The following is a 24,034-nucleotide window of genomic DNA, read 5'->3' on the forward strand; positions in this document are numbered from 1 at the left end:
CACCAGGATCTGCTTTTTAACACATTAATCACATCAATTCATTGTGTGTGTGTGTGTGTGTGTGTGTGTGTGTGTGTGTGTGTGTGTGTGTGTGTGTGTGTGTGTGTGTGTGTGTGTGTGTGTGTGTGTGTGTGTGTGTGTGTGTGTGTGTGTGTGTGTGTGTGTGTGTGTGTTACTGGTTTATCTCTCAGACTGGAGAAGATGAGTGATTTTAAAGAAGACGAAGAGGACAAATCTCCAGTCCCCAGCTGTCTGTCTCTGGAGAGTGACCGGTCTAAAGAGGAACCTCTAGACTTCAGAGATGAACCCGGACCCTCAGACAGGAAGTAAGAGTCTGTTTCTACTGTGACCTGACCTGGAGAGGATTCAGTGTTTATATTATCTGATAATCAAAACGGTTATTTTATAATTATAATTACATATTACATACATTATAATTATGAGGGCAGTAGAGTACAGAAACAATGTGTAGAGTATAGTATAATGATTCTAACAACCGGGTGAGCTGGTTTTATTTATCATTAGCATATTTATTTTGTGCGGTGCGATAAAATGTAGGGTCAATTCACAGACACAATTTTGTGCCTGGCAACACAAATCAAGTAAAGATGTGAAATTCATATCCCCAGGGTATTCACACAACTTGAAAAGTTACAATTTGAGAGTAAAGTTTGTGACGCTCTGATACAAAAACAGTGTTGAGATTCTGCTCCTGTCGCCACTGACATGCTGAGATAAATCAGAAGAGGGAACATCAGCAGCCAGAGCTCTACAGCACCTCATATTAAATCAGGGTTATTCATGTACCTGTATAAACCAGAGACTGTCTGTGGGGCTAACAATATCATAGCTGCTGTTCTAATGACTGGATGGAGTTATGTTGAGTGTGGATGGATCCGCTACAATGTTAGCCTAGCTTTAACCAAACCGATCTCCATTCAGAAAACAAACATTTGAAAGTATTTTGCTCGTTGTGTTGCAGACAGACCTGACGAAGCATTAACTCAAATCAATATCATTATGTTGTTATGTTGGCATCCTTTCCATATGTTTATTGCAATTAATTAAAGGTGGGTTAGGTAAGTTTGAGAAACCGGCTCGAGATACACTTGTTGTTATATTCCATGGAATGCTCTTAACATCCCGATAGCAATGAATATCTTTGAAGTGCTTTGACAAAAAATCCATAAAATAATATCATCTGTGGAAGCCGTGGCGCTGTAAAAAGCTCGACCAATCATCTGAGCCGGCTAAAGTAACTGGATGGCCTACCTGCCTGTCAGCCTTCCATCTGGGCACAAACTTATCTCGTGCCCTCATTGGTCATGTGCGCGTTCGTGTGTGTTGGAGGAGGGGCTCTGTGAGGAAGTAGCAGATTTCCTCCGGCTGTGTATTTTCAAATTCTAGCACACTAGCTGGTTACTCCAAAATTACCTACCCCACCTTTAACAGGAAATTAAATGTAAATTGGGTTCATAGTGCTAAAGTGTACCAGATTAATTCAGCTGATGTTATGAATCCAGACACAAAGCTGTGTGGTTTCCTAATGATATGAATAACTGACCACTATCTACCTCACCAGGATGAACAATCATCTAGAGATACAGACTTTATTTTAAATATGAAACTAGAATTTGCCACATTGTTGTACCTTTGGTGAGAATCAGCTCCACTAATGTAAAGTGCTGTAAAGGATGTGTTCATCTCCACAGAGGGAAGAGGAAGAGTCCTGTTCCTGTGGAGGAGCAGCTGTCCAGCTGTGCTCTGTGTCAGGACGTCCTGAAGGATCCAGTCTCTACCAGCTGTGGACACTGGTTCTGCAGACAGTGCATCGCCTCATACTGGGAGCAGCTTCCTCCATCAGGAGACTCCTGCTGTCCTCAGTGTGGAGAAAGATGGAGCATTTTACAAAGTAAGAGGCCGAACACATGCAGCCTCTTTACCGCTGTCTGGGTGCTGGGTGTCTAATCTTCCATAGAAAAACTGTGTCATCTGATCCCTTCTTCAAGGCTTTGGTTTTAAAGTGTGTACACAAATATTTCACCTGGGACAGCAGTGTTTCCCTAAAAAACGCTTTCTGTCTTACTCAGACATTACTACATTAGCCTAGCTCTTATATAACATTTACGTATGATAGTATAAATATCTGGCAGCTAGTATTTGTTGTTCCTTCTGGAGTCTTCATGTCCAGGATCTTTTGTGTTGTAAAGTATAGACATTAAAATGTTTTATAAAAATCATGACATTTAAAATCCTGACTGTTCAGATTCTCAAAAGCATTTTCCTGATTCTCTCATGTTCCCTTCTCTTCCAGCAGATAGTGGTCTGCAGGAGGTTCTAGATGAACATAGGCTCAGTCTGAGGAGGAGATGTGAACAAGTGACTGAAGGAACTGATAGAAGTGAAACCCTCCTCAACAGGATCTACACTGAGCTCTACATCACACAAGGCCAGAGTGAAGAGGTTAATACCCAACATGAGGTGAGGCAGCTGGAGACAGCTTCCAAGAAAGAGACCCACCATGACACTCCAATCAAGTGCCAGGACATCTTTAAAGCCTCACCTGACCAACAGACTCTCATCAGAGCGGTCCTGACCAACGGAGTCGCTGGAGTTGGAAAAACCTTCTCAGTGCAGAAGTTCACTCTGGACTGGGCCGAGGGTTTGGGAAACCAAGATGTCAGTCTGGTGATCCCGCTCTCCTTCAGGGAGCTGAACCTGATCAAGGTGAGCAGTACAGTCTTCTCAGGCTGCTCCATGTTTTCCATCCAACCTTACAGAAGGTCACAGCAGAGCAGCTGGCTGTCTGTAAAGTGCTGCTCATCTTTGACGGCCTGGATGAAAGCAGACTTTCTCTGGACTTCAGAAACAGTGAGGTTGTGTCTGATGTCTCTCAGCAGTCCTCAGTCAACGTGCTGCTGACAAACCTCATCAGGGGGAAGCTGCTTCCCTCGGCTCTCGTCTGGATAACTTCCAGACCTGCAGCGGCCAATCAGATCCCTCCTGAGTGTGTGGACAGGGTAACAGAAGTACGAGGCTTCACTGACGCCCAGAAGGAGCAGTACTTCAGGAGGAGATCGAGTGATGAAGACCTGTCCAGCAGAATCATCTCTCACATCAAGAGCTCCAGGAGCCTCCACATCATGTGTCAGATCCCAGTCTTCTGCTGGATCACTGCTGCAGTTCTGGACCACATGTTGACTACAGACCAGAGAGGAGAGCTGCCCCAGACCCTCACTGACATGTACTCACACTTCCTGCTGGTCCAGACCAAGAGAAAGAAGCAGAAGTATAAAGCGGGACATGAGACGAGTCCACAGCAGCTGACGGAGGCTGACAGGGAGGTTCTTCTGAAGCTGGGGAGGCTGGCGTTTGAACACCTGGAGAAAGGACACATCATGTTCTACCAAGAAGACCTGCAGCGCTGTGATCTTGATGTCAACGAGGCCTTGGTGCACTCAGGAGTTTGTACAGAGATCTTCAAAAGAGAGAGTGTGATCTTCCAGAAAACAGTCTACTGCTTTGTTCATCTGAGCATTCAGGAGTTCCTGGCTGCAGTCTACATTTTGCACTGTTACACCAACAGAGACACAGAGGTACTGAAGAACTTCCTGCAGGGAGACTGGCCCTATGAGAACAGTGAAAACAGAGATCAGGTTTACCCATCCCTGGATGTCTTCCTTAATGGAGCCATGGAGAAATCCCTCAGAAGTGAAAATGGCCACCTGGACCTGTTTGTCCGCTTTCTCCACGGCCTCTCTCTGGAGTCCAACCAGAGACTGTTAGGAGGCCTGCTGGGTCGCACAGACAACCGTCCAGAAATCATCCAGAGACTGTTAGGAGGCCGGCGGGGTCGCATAGACAAACGTCCAAAGATCATCCAGAGACTATTCAGAGGCCAGCTGGGTCGCACAGACAACAGTCCAGAAATCATCCAGAGAGCCATCAACAACCTGAAGGAGATGAGAAGTGATGAAATCTCTCCTGACAGGAGCATCAACATCTTCCACTGTCTGACAGAGATGAAGGACCACTCAGTACATCAGGAGATCACAGAGTTCCTGAAGTCAGGGAACAGATCAGAGAAGGAACTCTCTGAGATCCATTGCTCTGCTCTGGCCTACATGCTGCAGATGTCAGAGGAGGTTCTGGATGAGTTGGACCTGAGGAAGTACCACACATCAAAGGAGGGACGACAGAGACTGATACCAGCTGTGAGGAACTGCAGGAAGGCAGAGTAAGTCCAGATGTGATTAGCTTTATAAATTGATGTGGATCAGAAGTTTGTTTCTTCAAATAAACACTATAAAATGTTTGATGTTAAATACTCTGAGAGCAAAATTAAATGATCCAGTTATTCTATTTATATATTGTGACATAATAAAAAAAAAAAAAAACTTTTCTTCACATTATTTTGAGTGATGGAGGCGACATGTCAAACACATGAAGGACTTTAGAGGTTTTCTCAGAGCAGCATGTGATCACAACATACAGCAGTATTTACAGTGATCGGTGAAAGCAGTTATTAATATATCATTGCAGTTTCTTAAACATTAAATCAGATCTGTTTTTACCACAATGCTTAAGAGTTTAAAATAATGTCTGACAGGCTGACAATGAATAAAAACTCTATTACTAAATTAAATCGACATAATATGTTAAAAGTTGTTCCATTTCAAATTCAGTAAGTTAATTAAATGTTTCCTCTGTTTTTATACTAACACAAGTTGTGATATATGTGTCATTATAGACTTTCGGGTTGTGGACTCTCAGAGACTGAATGTGAAGTCGTGGCCTCAGCTCTGAAGTCTGACCCCTCCCACCTGAGAGATCTGGACCTGAGTTTCAACAGAGAGATGAAGGACTCAGGAGTGGAGCTGCTCAGTTCTGGACTGAAGAGTCCAAACTGCAGACTTGAGGCTCTCAGGTCAGTTCACTGACTGCAGTTCATACAGATCTGTTTGTGTTTATGATTTTCAGAATTTGCCTGAAGACATTTTAATGCCTTTATATTTTTTCTGTGTTTCCAAATGGAAATGGAATCCAAACTTTAAGAATAGCAAAGATCAGAGAAGGTGAATGTGTGAGGGAGAGTGTTTGAGCTTCCACAGACTCACTCTGTGCTCCATGAGTCAGTGGAGATGCTGTCAGTACTGATGAGCTGTGAGGGAGAGGAAGGAGTTGTTAAACATCTGATGAGAGAAACTGCTGCAGAGAGTTCCAGATGATCAGGGATTTGTTTCTACATCATTGCTGACGTTAAAACATTGTTCAGCTCTGATCAGATTATTAAAACATTGAGTTATTTCAAACAGGAACATTGTTTTCTAAAGTTACATCATGTTTTCTTTATTCAGTCTGAGGAGCTGCAGTTTGTCAGAGATCAGCTGTTCTGCTCTGATCTCAGCTCTGAAGTCCAACATCCATCTGAGAGATCTGGACCTGAGTGAGAACGCTCTGCAGGATTCAGGAGTGGAGCTGCTGAGAGATCTTCTGGAGAGTCCAGACTGCAGACTGGAGGCTCTCAGGTCAGTTCACAGACTCTCTGTTACTGCAGACATCAGGCTGATATCACTCTGATCCTCACTGAGCATCTTAATGCTACAGTTTAAAGCAAACAGATATTGTTCTAAACTGTATTAAAGTAAACAGGTATTATCTTGAACTGTATTGAAGTGAACATGTATTATTTGGGACTGTTTAAAGTAATCCTATATATCTAAACCTTCTTACTTACACTCCATGACCCAGAGACCCAGACACACACACCTACACCCCCTCCTGTCTTCATGCAGCACACACACATAAACTCCTCAACCCAGATATCAGCAACACACACACATATGCCTCTGCTTATCAGCATGCACACACACACACACACACACACACACACACACACACACACACACACACACACACACACATACACTTTCCCTCACTAACACACACACATGTTCTTTTTTCAAGGTTCCTTGCTGGGAATAATCCGAAGCACCAATATTTCTGTGTACAATGTTTGATTGTTTTAAAAGAATAGTTTGTGTGAAATCTTCCCTGGGAAATTAAAGGAGTTAACCCAGGTATAAGATACAAAGTGATTCTGACCTTGTATAGTTCCGATGCTGTCACGCTCTGTTCAGAAGAAAGATACTTTTTCCCAGAACTCTAATTCGCTTAGGAGTAAAATGGGACGGAAGAGCCGACACATCTCCACCTCCAAATATGTCCATATATACTGTTGTTTCTTCATGCAAAAGGCCCCCTGTTTCTGACTGGCTGGTCCCGATATCTGTATGGCACGGCAGTAGAGCGGGGAGCCCGGAGTGTTCTGTTTCAGGGCACTCTGTATTTCGTATTGTGTTTTTTACTGTATTAAAATCAGATTATTGTTATAACTTTTATGCCGGTGTGTTGAACTCCCTCTTTTATCAATCTGACTCATCTAACGGACGGCGCGGAGCACGGGTGGGCTTTGAGCCACAGATATTGTGTTTGCTCCTACAAGTTGCATAATGCAATGTTGATCTTTACATTTAAATATAACAACAAAAAACCTTCACTGCAGAATTCACTCTGAACCTTTTAAACAGCTGAAATTCATCTTGTATTCTCCATCATGATTTTAACAAATGATATCAAATACATTAATTAAATAGTTATATTAAATCTATCCAACACTAACAAGTATGTTCAGTTGTTGCTGTTTCCAACATGTTCCTGAAGCTACATGATGCTGATACTGACTGAAGAGTTCACTCTGAAGATGCTGTGATTTGATGACTCCACTGTTCCTAAAATACATATTCTGGAGGTTTTTCTTCACATTTAAAATTCATCCTGAATTGTGATCTTTGTAAACGTTGTGATCTTGAGTTGAATCAGTTTCTGTGGTTTGTATTTGTCTGGCTGCACATCATGAGTTAGTGAAGATGGAGCAGAGTCTCAGATGTGAAGTCTCCTTGTTTTATTGAAGTAGAAGCACGTTGTCTTTAATATTAATGAGAGCTCTTTCCCTCTTTCTGTATCTTACAGTTTTTAACCTGTTTGGAGTTTCCACTTTCTGACCTTCTTCAGCTCTGAGCAGATTATTAAACCTGGAGTTATTTCAAACAGGAACATTGTTTTCTAAAGTTACATCATGTGTTCTTTATTCAGACTGAGGGGCTGCAGGTTGTCAGAGATTAGCTGTTCTGCTCTGGCCTCAGCTCTGAAGTCCAACATCCATCTGAGAGATCTGGACCTGAGTCACAACGCTCTGCTGGATTCAGGAGTGGAGCTGCTGAGAGATCTTCTGGAGAGTCCAGACTGCAGACTGGAGGCTCTCAGGTCAGTTCACTGACTCTTTGTTACTGCTGGAGATCTCATGTGTTTCATTAACATTGAACCTAATGCTTGAACAACCACACATTTGTATATGTCGTTGTGAGGGTTTTCCTGCTCACCCAGTTAAAAAGGACAGAAGGAGAGGAAGGCTTGCCTCAAAGAAAGCTTTATTGACTGGCCACAGCTTGCAAACAACACATCAATACTTTAGGAAACAGACAGAACACTGCTGCCAGTGACAGGCTTTCTTGGGGCAAGTCCTTCTGCCCCCAGGACCCAGACCAAGAGACAAGAACCAGGTTACTGACATGCTTTACTGTTCACCTGGTTACCTGATCCTTGTCCAGCTGTCTGGAGCCAGCCCCATCCCTCCAGCAGCCGGCGCTCTAACCACACCCCACTGCCACAGTCGCTTTGTACATATTCTTATTTTTCTTGTACTACATTTAGTCTGCAGTCATAAAAGTTGACTGTTTCTTCAAATATATATGTTAGATATCCACTGTTAGTTGTTCAAGTAAATGTATGTTGTCTTTAGTAAATGGTCACATCTGAATAAAGAAGTTCATCTGAACTAATATTAGTTTCACATTGATCTCTGAAGTATACATGTTTTTCTTGCTTCCCATTGATTTCAATGTTTTCACAGATAATAAACAGAAGGCTGATATTATGATGATCCACAATAACAGAAAGACAGTCACTGTAATTCAGGGAAAAGCTCATTGATTAGGAGACAGGAATGTTGAGCTACACTTAATATACCTGAACATCTGATTGGATTATAAACAGATTTGTATCCTCATCATGTTTTCATTATTCAGACTGGAGTTATGCAGCTTGTCAGAGATCAGCTGTTCTGCTCTGATCTCAGCTCTGAAGTCCAACATCCATCTGAGAGATCTGGACCTGAGTCACAACGAGCTGCAGGATTCAGGAGTGGAGCTGCTGAGAGATCTTCTGGAGAGTCCAGACTGCAGACTGAAGACTCTCAGGTCAGTTCTCCATCTTCAACTTGTGTGCTGAGATGAATATGTGAGAGTTGTGTTGACTCTGAGCTGCAGACATCAGGCTGATATCACTCTGATCCTCACTGAGCCTCTTAATGCTAGAGTTGCATCATGCAATGTTAATCTTTACATTTAAATATAACAACAAAAAACCTTCACTGCAGAATTCACTCTGAACCTTTTAAACAGCTGAAATTCATCTTGTATTCTCTATCATGATTTTAACAAATGATATCAAATACATTAATTAAATAGTTATATTAAATGTATCCAACAATAACAAGTATGTTCAGTTGTTGCTGTTTCCAACATGTTCCTGAAGCTACATGATGCTGATACTGACTGAATAGTTCACTCTAAAGATGCTGTGATTCGATGACTCCACTGTTCCTAAAATACATATTCTGGAGGTTTTTCTTCACATTTAAAATTCATCCTGAATTGTGATCTTTGTAAACGTTGTGATCTTGAGTTGAATCAGTTTCTGTGGTTTGTATTAGTCTGGCTGCACATCATGAGTTAGTGTAGATGGAGCAGAGTCTCAGATGTGAAGTCTCCTCGTTTTATTGAAGTAGAAGCACGTTGTCTTTAATATTAATGAGAGCTCTTTCCCTCTTTCTGTATCTTACAGTTTTTAACCTGTTTGGAGTTTCCACTTTCTGACCTTCTTCAGCTCTGAGCAGATTATTAAACCTGGAGTTATTTCAAACAGGAACATTGTTTTCTAAAGTTACATCATGTGTTCTTTATTCAGACTGGAGTTCTGCAGGTTGTCAGAGATCAGCTGTTCTGCTCTGGCCTCAGCTCTGAAGTCCAACATCCATCTGAGAGATCTGAACCTGAGTGGCAACGATCTGCAGGATTCAGGAGTGGAGCTGCTGAGAGATCTTCTGGAGAGTCCAGACTGCAGACTGGAGGCTCTCAGGTCAGTTCACTGACTCTCTGTTACTGCTGGAGATCTCATGTGTTTCATTGACAAATGAACCTAATGCTTGAACAACCACACATTTGTGTATGTCGTTGTGAGGGTTTTCCTGCTCACCCAGTTAAAAAGGACAGAAGGAGAGGAAGGCTTGCCTAAAAGAAAGCTTTATTGACTGGCCACAGCGTGCAAACAATACATTAATACTTTAGGAAACAGACAGAACACTGCTGCCAGTGACAGGCTTTCTTGGGGCAAGTCATTCTAACCCCAGGACCCAGACCAAGAGACAAGAACCAGGTTACTGACATGCTCTACTGTTCACCTGGTTACCTGATCCTTGTCCAGCTGTCTGGAGCCAGCCCCATCCCTCCAGCAGCCGGCGCTCTAACCACACCCCACTGCCACAGTCGCTTTGTTCATATTCTTATTTTTCTTGTAATACATTTAGTCTGCAGTCATAAAAGTTGACTGTTTCTTAAAATATATATGTTAGATATCGATAGTTACGGCTGTAACTACGGTTCTATGTGTCCCGGATGACCGCCAGAGGCGGTGCTTTAAGCACTGGATATGTCCATAGCGCGCATGCGCAGCTCGAGTACCAATAACAACAAAGTCACCTGTGACCCACGTGACACCGGCTATATCAGCCGGTGTTATCAGAGGATCTGTTCCCAGAATCTTCTCGCGAGCACACAAGAATTCTGAGTGACAGGGAACTCTGGCGGTCATCCGGGACTCATAGAACCGTAGTTACAGCCGTTCTATTCTATCCCTACTGACCGCCAGAGGCGGTGCTTTCAGCACTGGATGACTTATACCAACAATGTCATGAAGAATCCAAGCCCTTGCTCACCACTGGAAACAGCGGAGCTCGGCAAAAGGACCACGCCCAAAGAATGGGGAGTGGCGACATTGGCCTGATGACAACTGGAGAATGTGCCAGAAGACGCCCACGACGCCGCGGCGCAGATGGTCTCCAGGGGCACCACCCTCAGGGCAGCCCAAGATGTTGAGATGCTCCTTGTAGAGTGGCATCTCAGCCTGATGGCAGGGGGCGGCCACTGGCCCCGTAAGCCTGTGAGATGGTATCGACAACCCAGTGGGGCAGCCACTGGTTAGAGGGCATCACCTCCTTTAGTGCCGCCAGGGCAAAATCAAGAGTTGCTCCTCCTGCCGTATACAGGCAGTAGCCTATATGCCCTTTGGGCACCCCCAGGGCACAGCAACTTCGACGTGCCGTACTCCTGAATGTGAAAGCGTGCCAGCTGGGCAGGCTGATTGAAGTGGGTTTGTGGAAGGACCCCGGGCGGGAATGCCACATTTGCCCAAAGGGCAACGCCTGAGAGTCCCACCTCGGGCATGTATTGTTTATGGAGAGGACATGCAACTCCCCGACTCGCTTCCCTGAGGCTATGGCAAGCAGAAATCCTTCGTGGGCAGCCACCTAAGCCCCACCTGGGCCAGGGGCTCGAAGGGAGGAGATTATAGGGCATCCGGCAGCAGGGACAGGTCCCAAGCCGGAGCCCTCGGGGTGCTAGGGGGATGCTGCCGTAAAGCCCCTCTCATAAAGAGGGACACCGAACGCCGTCGACCCGAACATGTCGGGAAGAAATCGCAGCCACATAAATTCAGAGTGGAGTGAGAACGTCCACTATCTAGAAGGGACTGTTGTCTAAGCAACAACGTACATGCTGTCCCCAAGGAACACGCACATTCTTTCCCCCCAGTTGGGGTAGAAAGTGCGTGAGTGCAAGCTGCACAGCCCAAAACTCTAGCACGTTGACCTGGCGCGCACTCTCCTGGGCAGACCGCTGACCCTGAACGGTCCTGCCCTGCCGCACTGCACCCCACCCTGAGAGACATGCACCTATGGTGATGGTCTCCTGGCGGGATGGGATGGCGCCCATGGGCACGCCCACCAGGAGATAGGCCCTGCCCCTCCAGCGTGACAGAGAGTGGAGGCAATGCTGCGACACCCTGACTTCCCTGTGCCTGTGCCACTTGGCGTCCAAGTGAAGGCTGTTCAGCCACATCTGCATGGGGCGCAACGACAGCGGGCCTAAGGGCCCAGCGGCCGAGGCAGCTGCCAGTCTGCCCAAGGGCCGGAGGAACTGAATATAAGGCACCCTCTTGCCCGGCCCACGTGGAAGTAGGCATCCCTCAAGTCCACGGTTGAGAACCACTCCACCTGTGCATATGCAGTGATCAGCATATAGAATGGCAGCACCTTCAGGAATCTCTTGATTCCTCTGAGGTCCAAGATCGGGCGAAATCCGCCGACTTTCTTGCTCACGAGAAAGTACGCCGAGTAGAACCCCCTGGGCTAAGCAGAGGGTCTTACTGGCTTGATTGCGTCCTTGGACAGAAGGACGGACAACTATTGGGCCAGAGCTAGGGCCCCTGCCGGATCGCTGACAACTGTCAATTAGACCCAGCCGAAGGCTAGGGGCAGGAGCTGCAGTCCGTACCCCTGGGTTAAGGTGAAAACCACCCAAGGGATGGAAGTACAGACCGCCCAGTAACTGAGCTGCTGCTGGGAAAGCAGCCGACGACCGCCCCCGGAATTTCAGGGCCCAGCCCCCCGGCCCCTGGAGCCTCTTGGGGGGCGCCGGTAAGACTCTGGGGCACGAGGCCGCCTGGAAGGCGGGCGACCTGGGGCACGAAGTCATTGGGAGGCGGTTGAGTGGGCCGCTAAGACCTCTGCAGACCACCCCTGCAATCCGGCGGCTGAGTGCGGCTGCTATAGCGGCCCCTGGGCCTGCTGGGAGTGGGCACAGGTCCGCGAAGACCCGAGAGCTGCTGCCTGGTCTGCCTAGCTTGGGCGGCACGCTCCAGTGCCTCCAGGGCAGCTGACCTAAACAGCTCCCCTGGCTCGACTGGTACGCTACGGAGGACTCTCCTACATGCCTCCGTTAGTGGTGACTGGGCCAGCGAAACCTGGCGACGAGTCTGTACCAGCGACAAGGCGTCCTCATACAGAGGTGCGTCAACCGAAGGAGGTGCGTCAGCCAAAGCAGGTGCGTCAGCCAAAGGAGGGGAGTCAACCGAAGGAGGGGGGGGGGGACAGGCGGCCCGCTAGCAGCCTCTACACCGGGCCCAGGCTGAAGGGCCAAGAGGCGACTTCATCATGCCCCTATCGGCAGCTAGCCGATCCACTTTAGAGGACAGCCTGTTTCTAGTCCTTCTATTGGGGGGAGCACACATAGCCATCGCTCCCTCAAGTCGCCGGGAACGGCCAAATTGATCTAGAGGAGGATGTGACAAGGAGAGGTGTCTGTTGGCTGCTGCCAGACGTTCCACCTCAGTGATTCTAGCCATTCTGAGCGCCCGAGGCATGCAGCTACAGCTCATGCAGGCGTTTACCGTGAGAACCTCCCTCAGATGCTCGAATTTCGTCCCCACTGACTGCCAGAGGCAGGAGGGGCAGCGGTCGTGGCCGTCCTCGGGCTCAAGAGAAGCCATACAGGCGCTACATGAATGAACCATTCTGTAGGTAGCCAGATGCAGCGTAGCAGGGAGCGGGTGCGGGAACACCGCCTTCACCAGCTACCTGCTTAATGGAAAGAGTAGAGCGTTGCTGCTACTCGCCGAACAGAAAGAGGGATGTAATTACACCCACGTTACCGGCAGAGGGAGCGGGAGCGAGAGCACTACCTTCACCTGGCTGGATTAATAAACACAGCAGTTCAGCGTCTACCAGGAGCGGGGGCGAGAACACTACCTTCCCTGGTTGAGTTTGAGACTAATGCCAGATGCAGCGTAACTGGGAGCGGGTGCTGGAACACAGCCTTCACCAGCTACCTGCTTAACAGAAAAACAGGGCAGTTCCGCGTCTACCAGGAGCGGGGGCGAGAACACTGCCGGCTGAGTTAGAGACGAATGCCAGATGCAGCATAACCGGGAGTGGGTGCGGGAACACAGCCTTCACCAGCTACCTGCTTAACGGAAAAACAGGGCAGTTCCGCGTCTACCAGGAGCGGGGGCGAGAACACTGCCTTCACTGGTTGAGTTAGAGACGAATGCAAGATGCAGCGTAACCGGGAGCGGGTGCGGGAACACAGCCTTCACCAGCTACCTGCTAAACGGAAAGACAAGGCAGTTCAGCGCCTACCAGGAGCGGGGGCGAGAACACTGCCTTCACTGGTTGAGTTAGAGACGAATGCCAGATGCAGCGTAACCGGGAGCGGGTGCGGGAACACAGCCTTCACCAGCTTAACGGAAACACGAGGCAGTTTGGCGTCTACCAGGAGCGGGGGCGAGAACTGCCTTCACTGGTTGAGTTAGAGACGAACGCCAGATGCAGCGTAACCGGGAGCGGGTGCGGGAACACAGCCTTCACCGGCTATCTGCTTAACGGAAAAACTAGGCAGTTCAGCGTCTACCAGGAGCGGGGGCGAGAACACTGCCTTCACTGGTTGAGTTAGAGACGAATGCCAGATGCAGCGTAACCGGGAGCGGGTGCGGGAACACAGCCTTCACCAGCTACCTGCTGAACGGGAAGAGTAGAGCGGTGCTACTACTCGCCGAACAGAAAAAGGGATGTAGCTACATCCGCATTACCGGCAGAGGGAGCGGGAGCGAGAGCACTGCCTTCACCTAGCTGGGTAAAATAGAAGCTTAACAGTATACGCAAGACGTTAGCCGAGCGGCTGCTGCTAACGATCAAGCGAGATCAAGTCAAATACCACACATGTTTAAGACCAGATAACTAGCTTCTAAAGAAGATAACAGCACAGAGCCGTAGTTACAGCAGTAACCATGGCCAGTACTTACACGGCTTAGAACCGTAGTTACAGTCGTAACTATGGCCAGTACTTGCATGGCTTGGAACCGTAGTTACAGTAGTAACTATGGCCAGTACTTACATGGCTTAGAACCGTAGTTACAGTAGTAACTATGGCCAGTACTTACGCAGCATAGAGTCGTAGTTACGGTATTGACTATGGCCAGTACTTGCACGGCTTGGAACCATAGTTACTGTAGTAACTATGGCCAGTACTTACGGCTTAAAACCGTAGTTACAGTAGTAACTATGGCCAGTACTTACACAGCATAGAGCCGTAGTTACGGTATTGACTATGGCCAGTACTTACACGGCTTGGAACCGTAGTTACAGTAGTAATTATGGCCAGTACTTACGGCTTAGAACCTTAGTTACAGTAGTAACTGTGGCCGGTGCCTAAAAGTTTCAGCCAAACGGCTGCCCACTAGATAATATAATATTGGGAGGATGAAATCCTCCTTAATGGCCACACATGCAGAGCACACAGCACACACAGTGAAGATTGTTCTCTGCATATCGTCCTAGTGCTAGGAGTCTAGTACTAGGAGCAGTAAATACAACGATATAGCGCTACTGCAACCATACCATGCGTTTACCGGGAGCGGAAGCGAGAGCACTGCCCTCACCGGCTGAGTTAAATAATGAAGCTTAACAGTACATGCAAGGTGTTATCCAAAAGGCTGCTGCTAACAATCAAGCAACCAAGTCAGAACACAATGTTAAGACCAGATAATTAGCTTCTAAGAAAGAGAACAGCCCGCATAGAACCGTAGGCCATGGTTACAGTAGTAACCGCACATGCGGAACACACAGCACCCGCAGTGAAGATGTTCTCTGCATATCATCCTAGTGCTAGGAGTCTAGTACTAGGAGCAGTAATACAACGATCTAGCGCTACTGCAATCAAACCCTATGTTACCGGGAGCGGGAGCACTGCCCTCACCGGCTGAGTTAATAATTCACTCATAGTGAAACCGGATGTTCAAAAAGTCTAGTACTAGGAGCAGTAAACAACGATCTAGCGCTACTGCAATCAAACCCTATGTTACCGGGAGCGGGCTTTCCATACTAAATTGAATGAGGGACGCAGCCAAAGCTGGGACTCAAATACTAATGATAGCTCGGGCACAACGCCACAAGCAGAACTTTCAAAAGAGCATAAGGGCAACTTTATGGGAGAGGAAGCGGGAACACTGTCGTCACCAGAAAGTCTAAGCCAAACAAAAAATAAGACAGCAATCAGGACAACTTGGCTGGTAGAGGGTGCGGGGACACAGCCATCACCAGCAACAAGCTGACACAAACCTGTCTGTCGAGGCTCTGCACAGCCGGCCACAGCTCCTGGAGGACGCGTTAACGACCCGTAGCTCCGACTGTCAGTCGCGAAGCTGCACGCGGCCAGCTGCTTGCAGAGCAATCCCTCAGATCAAACGTTCAAATCTGAATGCTGTAGGCTACAAACATGTAGCCACGGTAACCTCGCGCAGCGAGAAGATGAAAGGAACAGATCTTCTGACGACACCAGCTGATATAGCCGGTGTCACGTGGGTCACAGGTGACTTTGTTGTTATTGGTACTCGAGCTGTGCATGCGGGCTATGGACATATCCCGTGCTTAAAGCACCGCCTCTGGCGGTCAGTAGGGACGAAATAGAACCACTGTTAGTTGTTCAAGTAAATGTATGTTGTCTTTAGTAAATGGTCACATCTGAATAAAGAAGTTCATCTGAACTAATATTAGTTTCACATTGATCTCTGAAGTATACATGTTTTTATTGCTTCCCATTGATTTCAATGTTTTCACAGATAATAAACAGAAGGCTGATATTATGATGATCCACAATAACAGAATGACAGTCACTGTAATTCAGGGAAAAGCTCATTGATTAGGAGACAGGAATGTTGAGCTACACTTAATATACCTGAACATCTGATTGGATTATAAACTGATTTGTATCCTCATCATGTTTTCTTTATTCAGACTGTGGAGCTGCAGGTTGTCAGAGATCAGCTGTTCTGCTCTGGCCTCAGCTCTGAAGTCCAACATCCATCTGAGAGATCTGGACCTGAGTCACAACGCTCTGCAGGATTCAGGAGTGGAGCTGCTGAGAGATCTTCTGGAGAGTCCAGACTGCAGACTGGAGACTCTCAGGTCAGTTCTCCATCTTTAACTTGTGTGCTGAGATGAATATGTGAGAGTTGTGTTGACTCTGAGCTGCAGACATCAGGCTGATATCACTCTGATCCTCACTGAGCCTCTTAATGCTAGAGTTGCATAATGCCAGTTTGTGGCAGCGGCCGCAGAATAAATATATTGATTTAACAGTAGTTTGGTTAAACCACTAAGTCCGACAACGCCACCCCGGGAATTTCACCCAGGGAAATATAACGAGTTTTAAGTCACTAGGACCAGGGGCGCCGTAAGGGGGTGAAAAGTTAGGACGATTCTAAGGGCCCGTGACTGACATTACATTACATGTTACTTGTTAGACGTTTTTAACCAAAGCGACTTTCATACTCAATACTGTGGACAATCCCGACAGGAGCAATTTGGGGTGAAGTGTCTCAAGGACAAAACGACATGCTGACTGCAGTGGGGTTTGAACCTGTGACCCCCTGATCCGAACACCTACGGACACCCCACAGAGCCACACGCCTCCACAGTTACTGCCTGGGGCCCAAACTACTTTAGAACATTAAGAAAAAAATGTTTAAGTAACCAATGTGATATCTGGGGCCCAAAATCCCTGGCGGCGCCCCTGACTAGGACACACAGGTTTGGTGATTGATGGAACAAGAGACGTGGTTCAACTATCAAAAATAGAACAGTTTATTCGTGTAGAATGGTAAAAATACAATTTTTAAAAACATTCACACAAGGCTATATCCAAAAAGGAAAACTAACAAGGGGGCTGAGGGGGGAGAGGGTCAACGAATGAGTGGAGGGATCCTGCAAAAACCAACTTAAGTCACCCCGGTCACACGTGTTCCACACTCACACAATCACACGGAGAAAAGATCCAAAAACCCGGGGGAAGCCACCACCTCGGACACCAACACCATCACCTTCAGCTCTCAGTAACTGAAACAGGAACAAAGGGAAAACACAATAAGTGGGGGCAAAAGCACAGAATAACTCAAAAATGAAATAAACCAAAATTAGCCGCAGCCATACTGGCAATCATGCGGCATTATGCAACTCTAGCATTAATAATAACAATGTTGATCTTTACATTTAAATATAACAAAAACCTTCACTGAAGAATTCACTCTGAACCTTTTAAACAGCTGAAATTCATCTTGTATTCTCCATCATGATTTTAACAAATGATATCAAATACATTAATTAAATGATTATATTAAAACGATCCAACAATAACAAGTATGTTCAGTTGTTGCTGTTTCCAACATGTTCCTGAAGCTACATGATGCTGATACTGACTGAATAGTTCACTCTGAAGATGCTGTGATTTGATGACTCCACTGTTCCTAAAATACATATTCTGGAGGTTTTTCTTCACATTTAAAATTCATCCTGAATTGTGATCCTTGTATCGTTGTGATCTTGAGTTGAATCAGTTTCTGTGGTTTGTATTTGTCTAGCTGCACATCATGAGTTAGTGTAGATGGAGCAGAGTCTCAGATGTGAAGTCTCCTCGTTGTATTGAAGTAGAAGCACGTTGTCTTTAATATTAATGAGAGCTCTTTCCCTCTTTCTGTATCTTACCGTTTTTAACCTGTTTGGAGTTTCCACTTTCTGACCTTCTTCAGCTCTGAGCAGATTATTAAACCTGGAGTTATTTCAAACAGGAGCATTGTTTTCTAAAGTTACATCATGTGTTCTTTATTCAGACTGAGTGGCTGCAGCTTGTCAGAGATCAGCTGTTCTGCTCTGGCCTCAGCTCTGAAGTCCAACATCCATCTGAGAGATCTGGACCTGAGTGAGAACGCTCTGCAGGATTCAGAGAAGCTGCTGAGAGATCTTCTGGAGAGTCCAGACTGCAGACTGGAGACTCTCGGGTCAGTACGGGGTCTCTGCTGGTTCAGCAGTATTGTATTAAACACAGGGAGGTGTTTCTCTCACTGGGGAATCACAACAGATCAGTGATGTTACCACTGACTGCAGGTTCTTTCATTCTTCCATCAACTATATATTGTAAGCTGAAAATGCAAAGCCACATTTAGTTAGTTAGCAACTTTCTAACAGACATATAGGATTTTACAGAAGAGTGGAAAAGGTTTTCTGTTTTGTTTCCTGTCATGTTTTTAGTTTCTAGCCTAATGAGCAGTTACTTCCTGTGATGCAGCTGAGAGCTGTGGCACTCAGTCGTAGTGTTGCAGAGAAGATATGATGGGATGTAAAGCATGAGATCAGTCAGGACTCTGAAGCTGACTCAAAGAACAAACACTTATTTTAAACTTGATCCAAAACTGTTGGATTGTGTTCATCCCTGCAGGATCAGAGGTGAGACGATCACAGCCAAGATGCAGAAGACCTGTGAGTACTGAAACCATATCCTCCATTCATCAAACTATTGTACATTAAATCTGATCTTAAAATATATTTATACTACAAGAATTATTATTATTGCTTTATGATTATGTTTCTCTGTTCCCACCTCTCTCCATCAGGTGACTCCGATGTGGAACAGGAAGTGAAGACAGACAGAAAGGTGAGAGAGGAGCAGTTGAACAGAGTGGAGTATATTTATTTCACCACTGAATGAAATATAATTATTAGGGCTGTCAAGTTAAATGCACTAACGCTCGCAATTGATCTAGAAACCTAAACAATATCCCGCCCCAATGTGCTGTGATTGACTGTTACTGTGATTGGCTGGTAATACTGTGCTGTGATTGGCTGGTAATACTGTGCTGTGATTGGCTGGTAATACTGTGCTGTGATTGGCTGCTACTACTGTGCTGTGATTGGCTGGTAATAATGTGCTGTGATTGGCTGGTACTGCTGTGACATGTTAACACGTTAATAACCCGTTTGAAATTGTCGATGAACTCAGATGATTCAGACTCATTTGCATTTTTCAAATTGGTCTGAATATGTTGTGGAATTGTGGTTTGGTTTCATGAAGCTAGAATTTAACTTGATTTCTATTAAAATAACTACCTTTGTTTGTTCCAGGCTCCTGAATCCTTCTCACCTGAACTCACAACTGAGTCTTCATACAGGTAATCCTATAACATGACCAAACATTATTTTAAACACATGACAAATATATATTCATTTAATTGTGTTTGATTTCATGTCTTTCACCTTGAGGTATTGCATCCAATCTCTTTCCAACAGACGTAAATAAAACAATGCCTCTGTGTGTAGGAAGGATTGTTTTCCTGTGCCAGTCTAGATCCTCGCTGGACTAGACATTTTGTTAATTTAATGAAAATGTGTTTGCACACACATTCTGATGCATGTGGACACATCTTCAGTGATGTTCCTGTAATCATCAGGTGTTTCAGATCTTTCAACAAACCCTCCTCCAGGTCAGACTCCAGCTGGATGAACACCTGTCAGTCAGAACACAGGCCAGTGAAGGCTTGTTGTAGTAACCTGTCCCCTGTGTGTCTACAGGTTCAGGTGTCCTGGTCCAGGTGAGTTCCAGTGCGCTTCGACTGGCCTGGTGTTCGTCATGGCTCAGGAGGCGGAGCTTCTGTACAGGACGGTCCCTTGGGAGGAGAGCTTCCTCCAATCAGCTGGCAAGAAGGCAGCAGGGCCGCTGTTCGAGGTGAAGAGTTCTGATGAAGCTGCCGTCTGCCAGCTCCACCTGCCACACAGTGAGACAGAGGATGGTAAAGACATCTAGGAGGCGTGTGGTGCAGTGGGTTGTGAGTTGGTATTCGGATCAGGAGGTCACAGGTTCAAACCCCACTGCAGTCAGCATGTCGTTGTGTCCCTGGGCAAGACACTTCACCCCAAATTGCTCCTGTGGGGATTGCCCACAGTATTGAGTATGTAAGTCGCTTTGGATAAAAGCGTCTAACAAGTGACATGTAATGTAATGTAATCTAGTGTTAACAAATACACTATACAATGATTAACACTTTATACTATTCACTAGCGTTCAAGAGTTATAAAGCAGCTTTATTAAACTAGTTTAACAAATATAGCAACAGTATAATTCAGGCACCTAATCTGATTCAAAGGAAGAAGAATTCAATTATTAAAACATCCATTTAGTCGATGTGTTGCATGACATCATTATTGAAGCATACGATGCAATGCAGCTCTAAATACTGAGTTCGTTTTTCTTTGGGCCCTCTGCAGTCTCCTCACTGTAATATTAAAGAGATTTAAACTGTGATTTGTCAGTCCACAGCATGCTCAGCTGTAGACTTTCTACGCCCTAAAAGCTTTAGAAAACTCTTCACACATCTAGAGAATCACTCAGACATGAGACCGGACACAGTCAAGTTGTTCTGGCAGCAGATTACAAACATTTCAGCAGTCTGGTGAATAAAAAAGAATTAATAAAGTTTAACAGCAAATGCTCACATCCAGAAAGATCACAGGGGGCGGAACAATAATGAAACATTAGAATAAAAGGTGGAGGATATAAACTGGTACATCCTAGTGAGGCTCCAAAGTGAATGACATTAGATGAGCATTAGCTCTGAGCTAAAGTGGTGTGACATTGAATACGATGAAGCTGTTTCAGCAGCAATGCAACAGATGACCTGCTCTTTGCTCCACAGCGCTGCTCCTGGACGGCCTGTTGTCTGTCGTCCACATCACTGATGAAGGCCTGAGCATCTTGGAGCCGCTGGAGGTCACACGCACTCACGTGGTGGTGAAGGTGCCTCACCTCTCTCTCTTTGGCCTGGTCTGGGATGTCATTAAAAGGGTTCTGCTTCTGCGGATAAAGGGCAAGATTCTGGTGTTCCTAAGACCCCCGGTCAGAGAGGAGCAAATACTGGATGTACATCTGCTGCAGAAAAACGTCCCTAAGAAGGAGGTAATGTGCTCACCATCAGACTAAACACTGGTTTAAACCACAGCTGTTTCCACACACACTGCTCCTCTTCTCAAACCTTCTCGTGCTGGGAGAAGAATAAGATCTATCTGAACTGTAAATCTTCAGATCGCTCTTTGTGGTTTTGTATGATTCTCTCTCAGCATGTCTTTCTGTCTGTGGAAACTGATGGCTTTAATGTTAAACACATCACACAGACCTGAAAGACCTGCTGAGATGAATCACTGCCAAGACAACGTGATCTCATCCCTACCAGCCACATGTTACAGCTTGGGCAGCAGCCTTTTGTGTTGTATAACCGACACAGACGGTTTGTGTTTTGGTTAACGTTGGAATAACTTCTTCAATAGCTTATCTCAAAGAATTAAAATAATCTATTTGTAATATTCCTTTACAAAGGCAATAAATACTTATAATTATGTTGTGATTGATTGTGTATCTCATCACTTTGTGGAGCAGGTCTGTCAACGTTTGTTGTTGTTTAATGTGATCCTTAATAAAGTTGCCTTGACTATCTGAGCATAACTAAAGTTACTCTGTTACTGAAGGTTGCTGATCAACACAGACCTGCTGTGAACATCACAATCTCCACCGATTGTGAGCTGGAACTGTACAAAGGTTACAGTGTACACTGTGAACCTGAGGGCTTCTTCATTCAGCCTGAGGTGAGTCACTGATACTCCTCTAAAGGAACACAATGATCATTAACACACATGTATCTGCATGTGGATCCACAATCAGGAAAGAAACAGATACACGTTTAACTTCTGCTTCTGGCTTTCAGAGTAAAACATTTGAATCAAGTTTGGGACCAGATTACGATCCGACATTTCAAGTTTCCCTGACGACGAGCACAGAGAGAGTGGATTTGAGGGTCAAGGACCAAGGTGGAAACATAGTATGGAATTACCGCGTGCCACTGGAAGGTAAAGACTCCACCTGAGCTCAGACCCAGTGATAGACTGATAACTCTAAAGCTCCATCTCATAGCCTTCTCTATTAAGGCTCCATGGCAGCGCATCATTACGCATTAAACACACAACCTGTAATGTTCTATAACTATAGTAATAACTAGTGTGGTGTGGTGGTGAAACAGCGTGGCATCATGGGAGTTGTAGTCTTCAGCTTCTCATGCTTAAATGGATTACAGCATTACAGGAGACCGTGATGAACGTACTGTTACCTTTAAAATTACACATCTCTCTGAACCATTTGAGATAATCTATGAAGACAACTCAACCAAGTATAAATAATACAGGTGTAGGAGTTTTTATCTATTTGAATGAGGAAATGTTACATATTATAACTTTAACCGAACAGAAATCCACCTCTGGGATTGTCGAGTTACTTTAATTTTTAAGAGATCTGTTTAATGTGATTGTTGGTTAACAAAAGTATTTTCCCTGTTCATCTACCAGGTCCAAGACTTGCATTGTCCCAGAGAAATGTCCCAGCAGAGAGCAGAGTCTCAGCAGAGATCAGAGTCCCAGCAGACCAGAGGCTGTTCTCAGTTCGGACAGAGTTCATTCAAAGAGTGTCTCCAACTGTGTTGAACGTCCTTCTGGATAAACTCTTTGATTCTGAAGTGATCAGTGAATCTGAAATGACGTCAGCCAGAACCAAATCCAAACATGACGGAGCACGAGAGGTGGTGGACACGGTGCGAAATAAAGGAGCTGCAGCCAGCAGGGTTCTGATCAATGCTCTCCGAGAGCTGGACCCGTATCTTTACAGAGAGCTCAACTTGAGCTGAGGCTAAACCTCGTGGAGTGTGTGACAGTTGAAGTCTAGTCCTCTTTTTTGTTACCTGTACATTTTTCCCCTCGTCCTTGAAGGTAACACAGATTCTGAGCGAAGGCCACTTTCCTTCTCTCTTTTCTCCTGGACTCCCTCCTGAGAGCAGCTACCCGTATTGGCCTTCCTTTGGTGTATGTATGTATATATATATATATATATATATATATATATATATATATATATTAGGGCTGTCAGTCGATTAAAATAGTTAATCGCAAATTAATCGCACATTTTGTATCTGTTCTAAATGTACCTTAGAGGAATATTTGTCAAGTTTTTAATACTCTTATCACCATATGAGTGGACAAATATTTTGTATGCAAATGTTTGTTTATTATCATTGGAATAATGACAAATATTCTCCTGAATTATCTCAACAGAACAAACTGGAACCTCTCTCTCTCTCTTCACTCTCTCCCAACCCTGTCTACTTCTTTGCACTGAGCCAGTTTATGGAGCCAGAATTGGGTCAATATTTTAGCGCGCGAGTGAAAAATGTGCTTTTACACGAACATAAAATGACCATGGCGCTCACATTAAACCCCCGCGAGTATGGAAAGCCCAATATGCCACTATTCCGCCCATTTTTTTAAAAAACGGGCGTTTTTCTCGCCTAAAAAACGGGCGTTTTCTAATATGATAATGAGCCGCACCATCTGTTTTGCATAGCCAGTACATTTAAAGTGTGTGCAACCAATCAGTGAAGCCAGACTAAAACAATCTGTTGATGAAAACTTCCTGTAACCTACCCCATTGTGAGATTTATATAGATAGATAGATAGATACATACAGTGGCGTTTCTATATGTGCAAAAGTGGTGGGGCACAAAAAACGTAGATGTCTATAAGCTTCTGCAGTGAGGTTCATGGCTGCTGAGGCACTGACTCTTCAGGTTTACAAATATTATATTTTGACCTAAATCAAAATATAATATTATTTTCAAAAGCTTTTTTTGTCTGATGCTTCAATTAATTTTAAACAGACAGTTCAACAGAAGGATACCCACAAAATGTAATGTTCTCATTTAAATATTGAATTGTTCTCTCTTAGTAAGATCCCATGTTCAATAAAATGGTGGTCTTACCTTGACTTGAAGATGAAGTCCATTTGCCTATCCTTCTGGACAAAAATCTCTATTACTTTTTTGTAAAAGTCCTCCTTATCGTCTTGTAGTTTCAGAAGTCTATCATAAATCTAATCTAATCGAT

At 45.2% G+C, this 24,034-nt stretch overlaps 1 protein-coding gene across 1 annotated transcript in view; it reads left to right on the top strand.

Annotated features, from left to right (window-relative positions):
* Positions 1-23,736, top strand: part of LOC117551001 (protein NLRC3-like) — a 23,821-nt gene extending 85 nt beyond the window's left edge. Inside the window, 17 exon segments of the mRNA XM_034223652.1 lie at positions 171-326; positions 1,713-1,912; positions 2,315-2,725; positions 2,728-4,237; positions 4,751-4,927; positions 5,358-5,528; positions 9,088-9,258; positions 16,025-16,070; positions 17,057-17,121; positions 18,444-18,541; positions 18,676-18,716; positions 19,184-19,230; positions 19,631-19,848; positions 20,752-21,011; positions 21,578-21,694; positions 21,814-21,955; positions 22,448-23,736. Coding sequence (XP_034079543.1) covers positions 202-326; positions 1,713-1,912; positions 2,315-2,725; positions 2,728-4,237; positions 4,751-4,927; positions 5,358-5,528; positions 9,088-9,258; positions 16,025-16,070; positions 17,057-17,121; positions 18,444-18,541; positions 18,676-18,716; positions 19,184-19,230; positions 19,631-19,848; positions 20,752-21,011; positions 21,578-21,694; positions 21,814-21,955; positions 22,448-22,782 — 4,134 coding nt within the window. The 5' untranslated portion in view covers positions 171-201 and the 3' untranslated portion in view covers positions 22,783-23,736.
* The last annotated feature ends 298 nt before the right edge of the window (positions 23,737-24,034 follow it).

The sequence above is a fragment of the Gymnodraco acuticeps genome, unplaced genomic scaffold, assembly GCF_902827175.1.
Source record: "Gymnodraco acuticeps unplaced genomic scaffold, fGymAcu1.1, whole genome shotgun sequence".
Lineage (NCBI taxonomy): Eukaryota > Metazoa > Chordata > Actinopteri > Perciformes > Bathydraconidae > Gymnodraco > Gymnodraco acuticeps.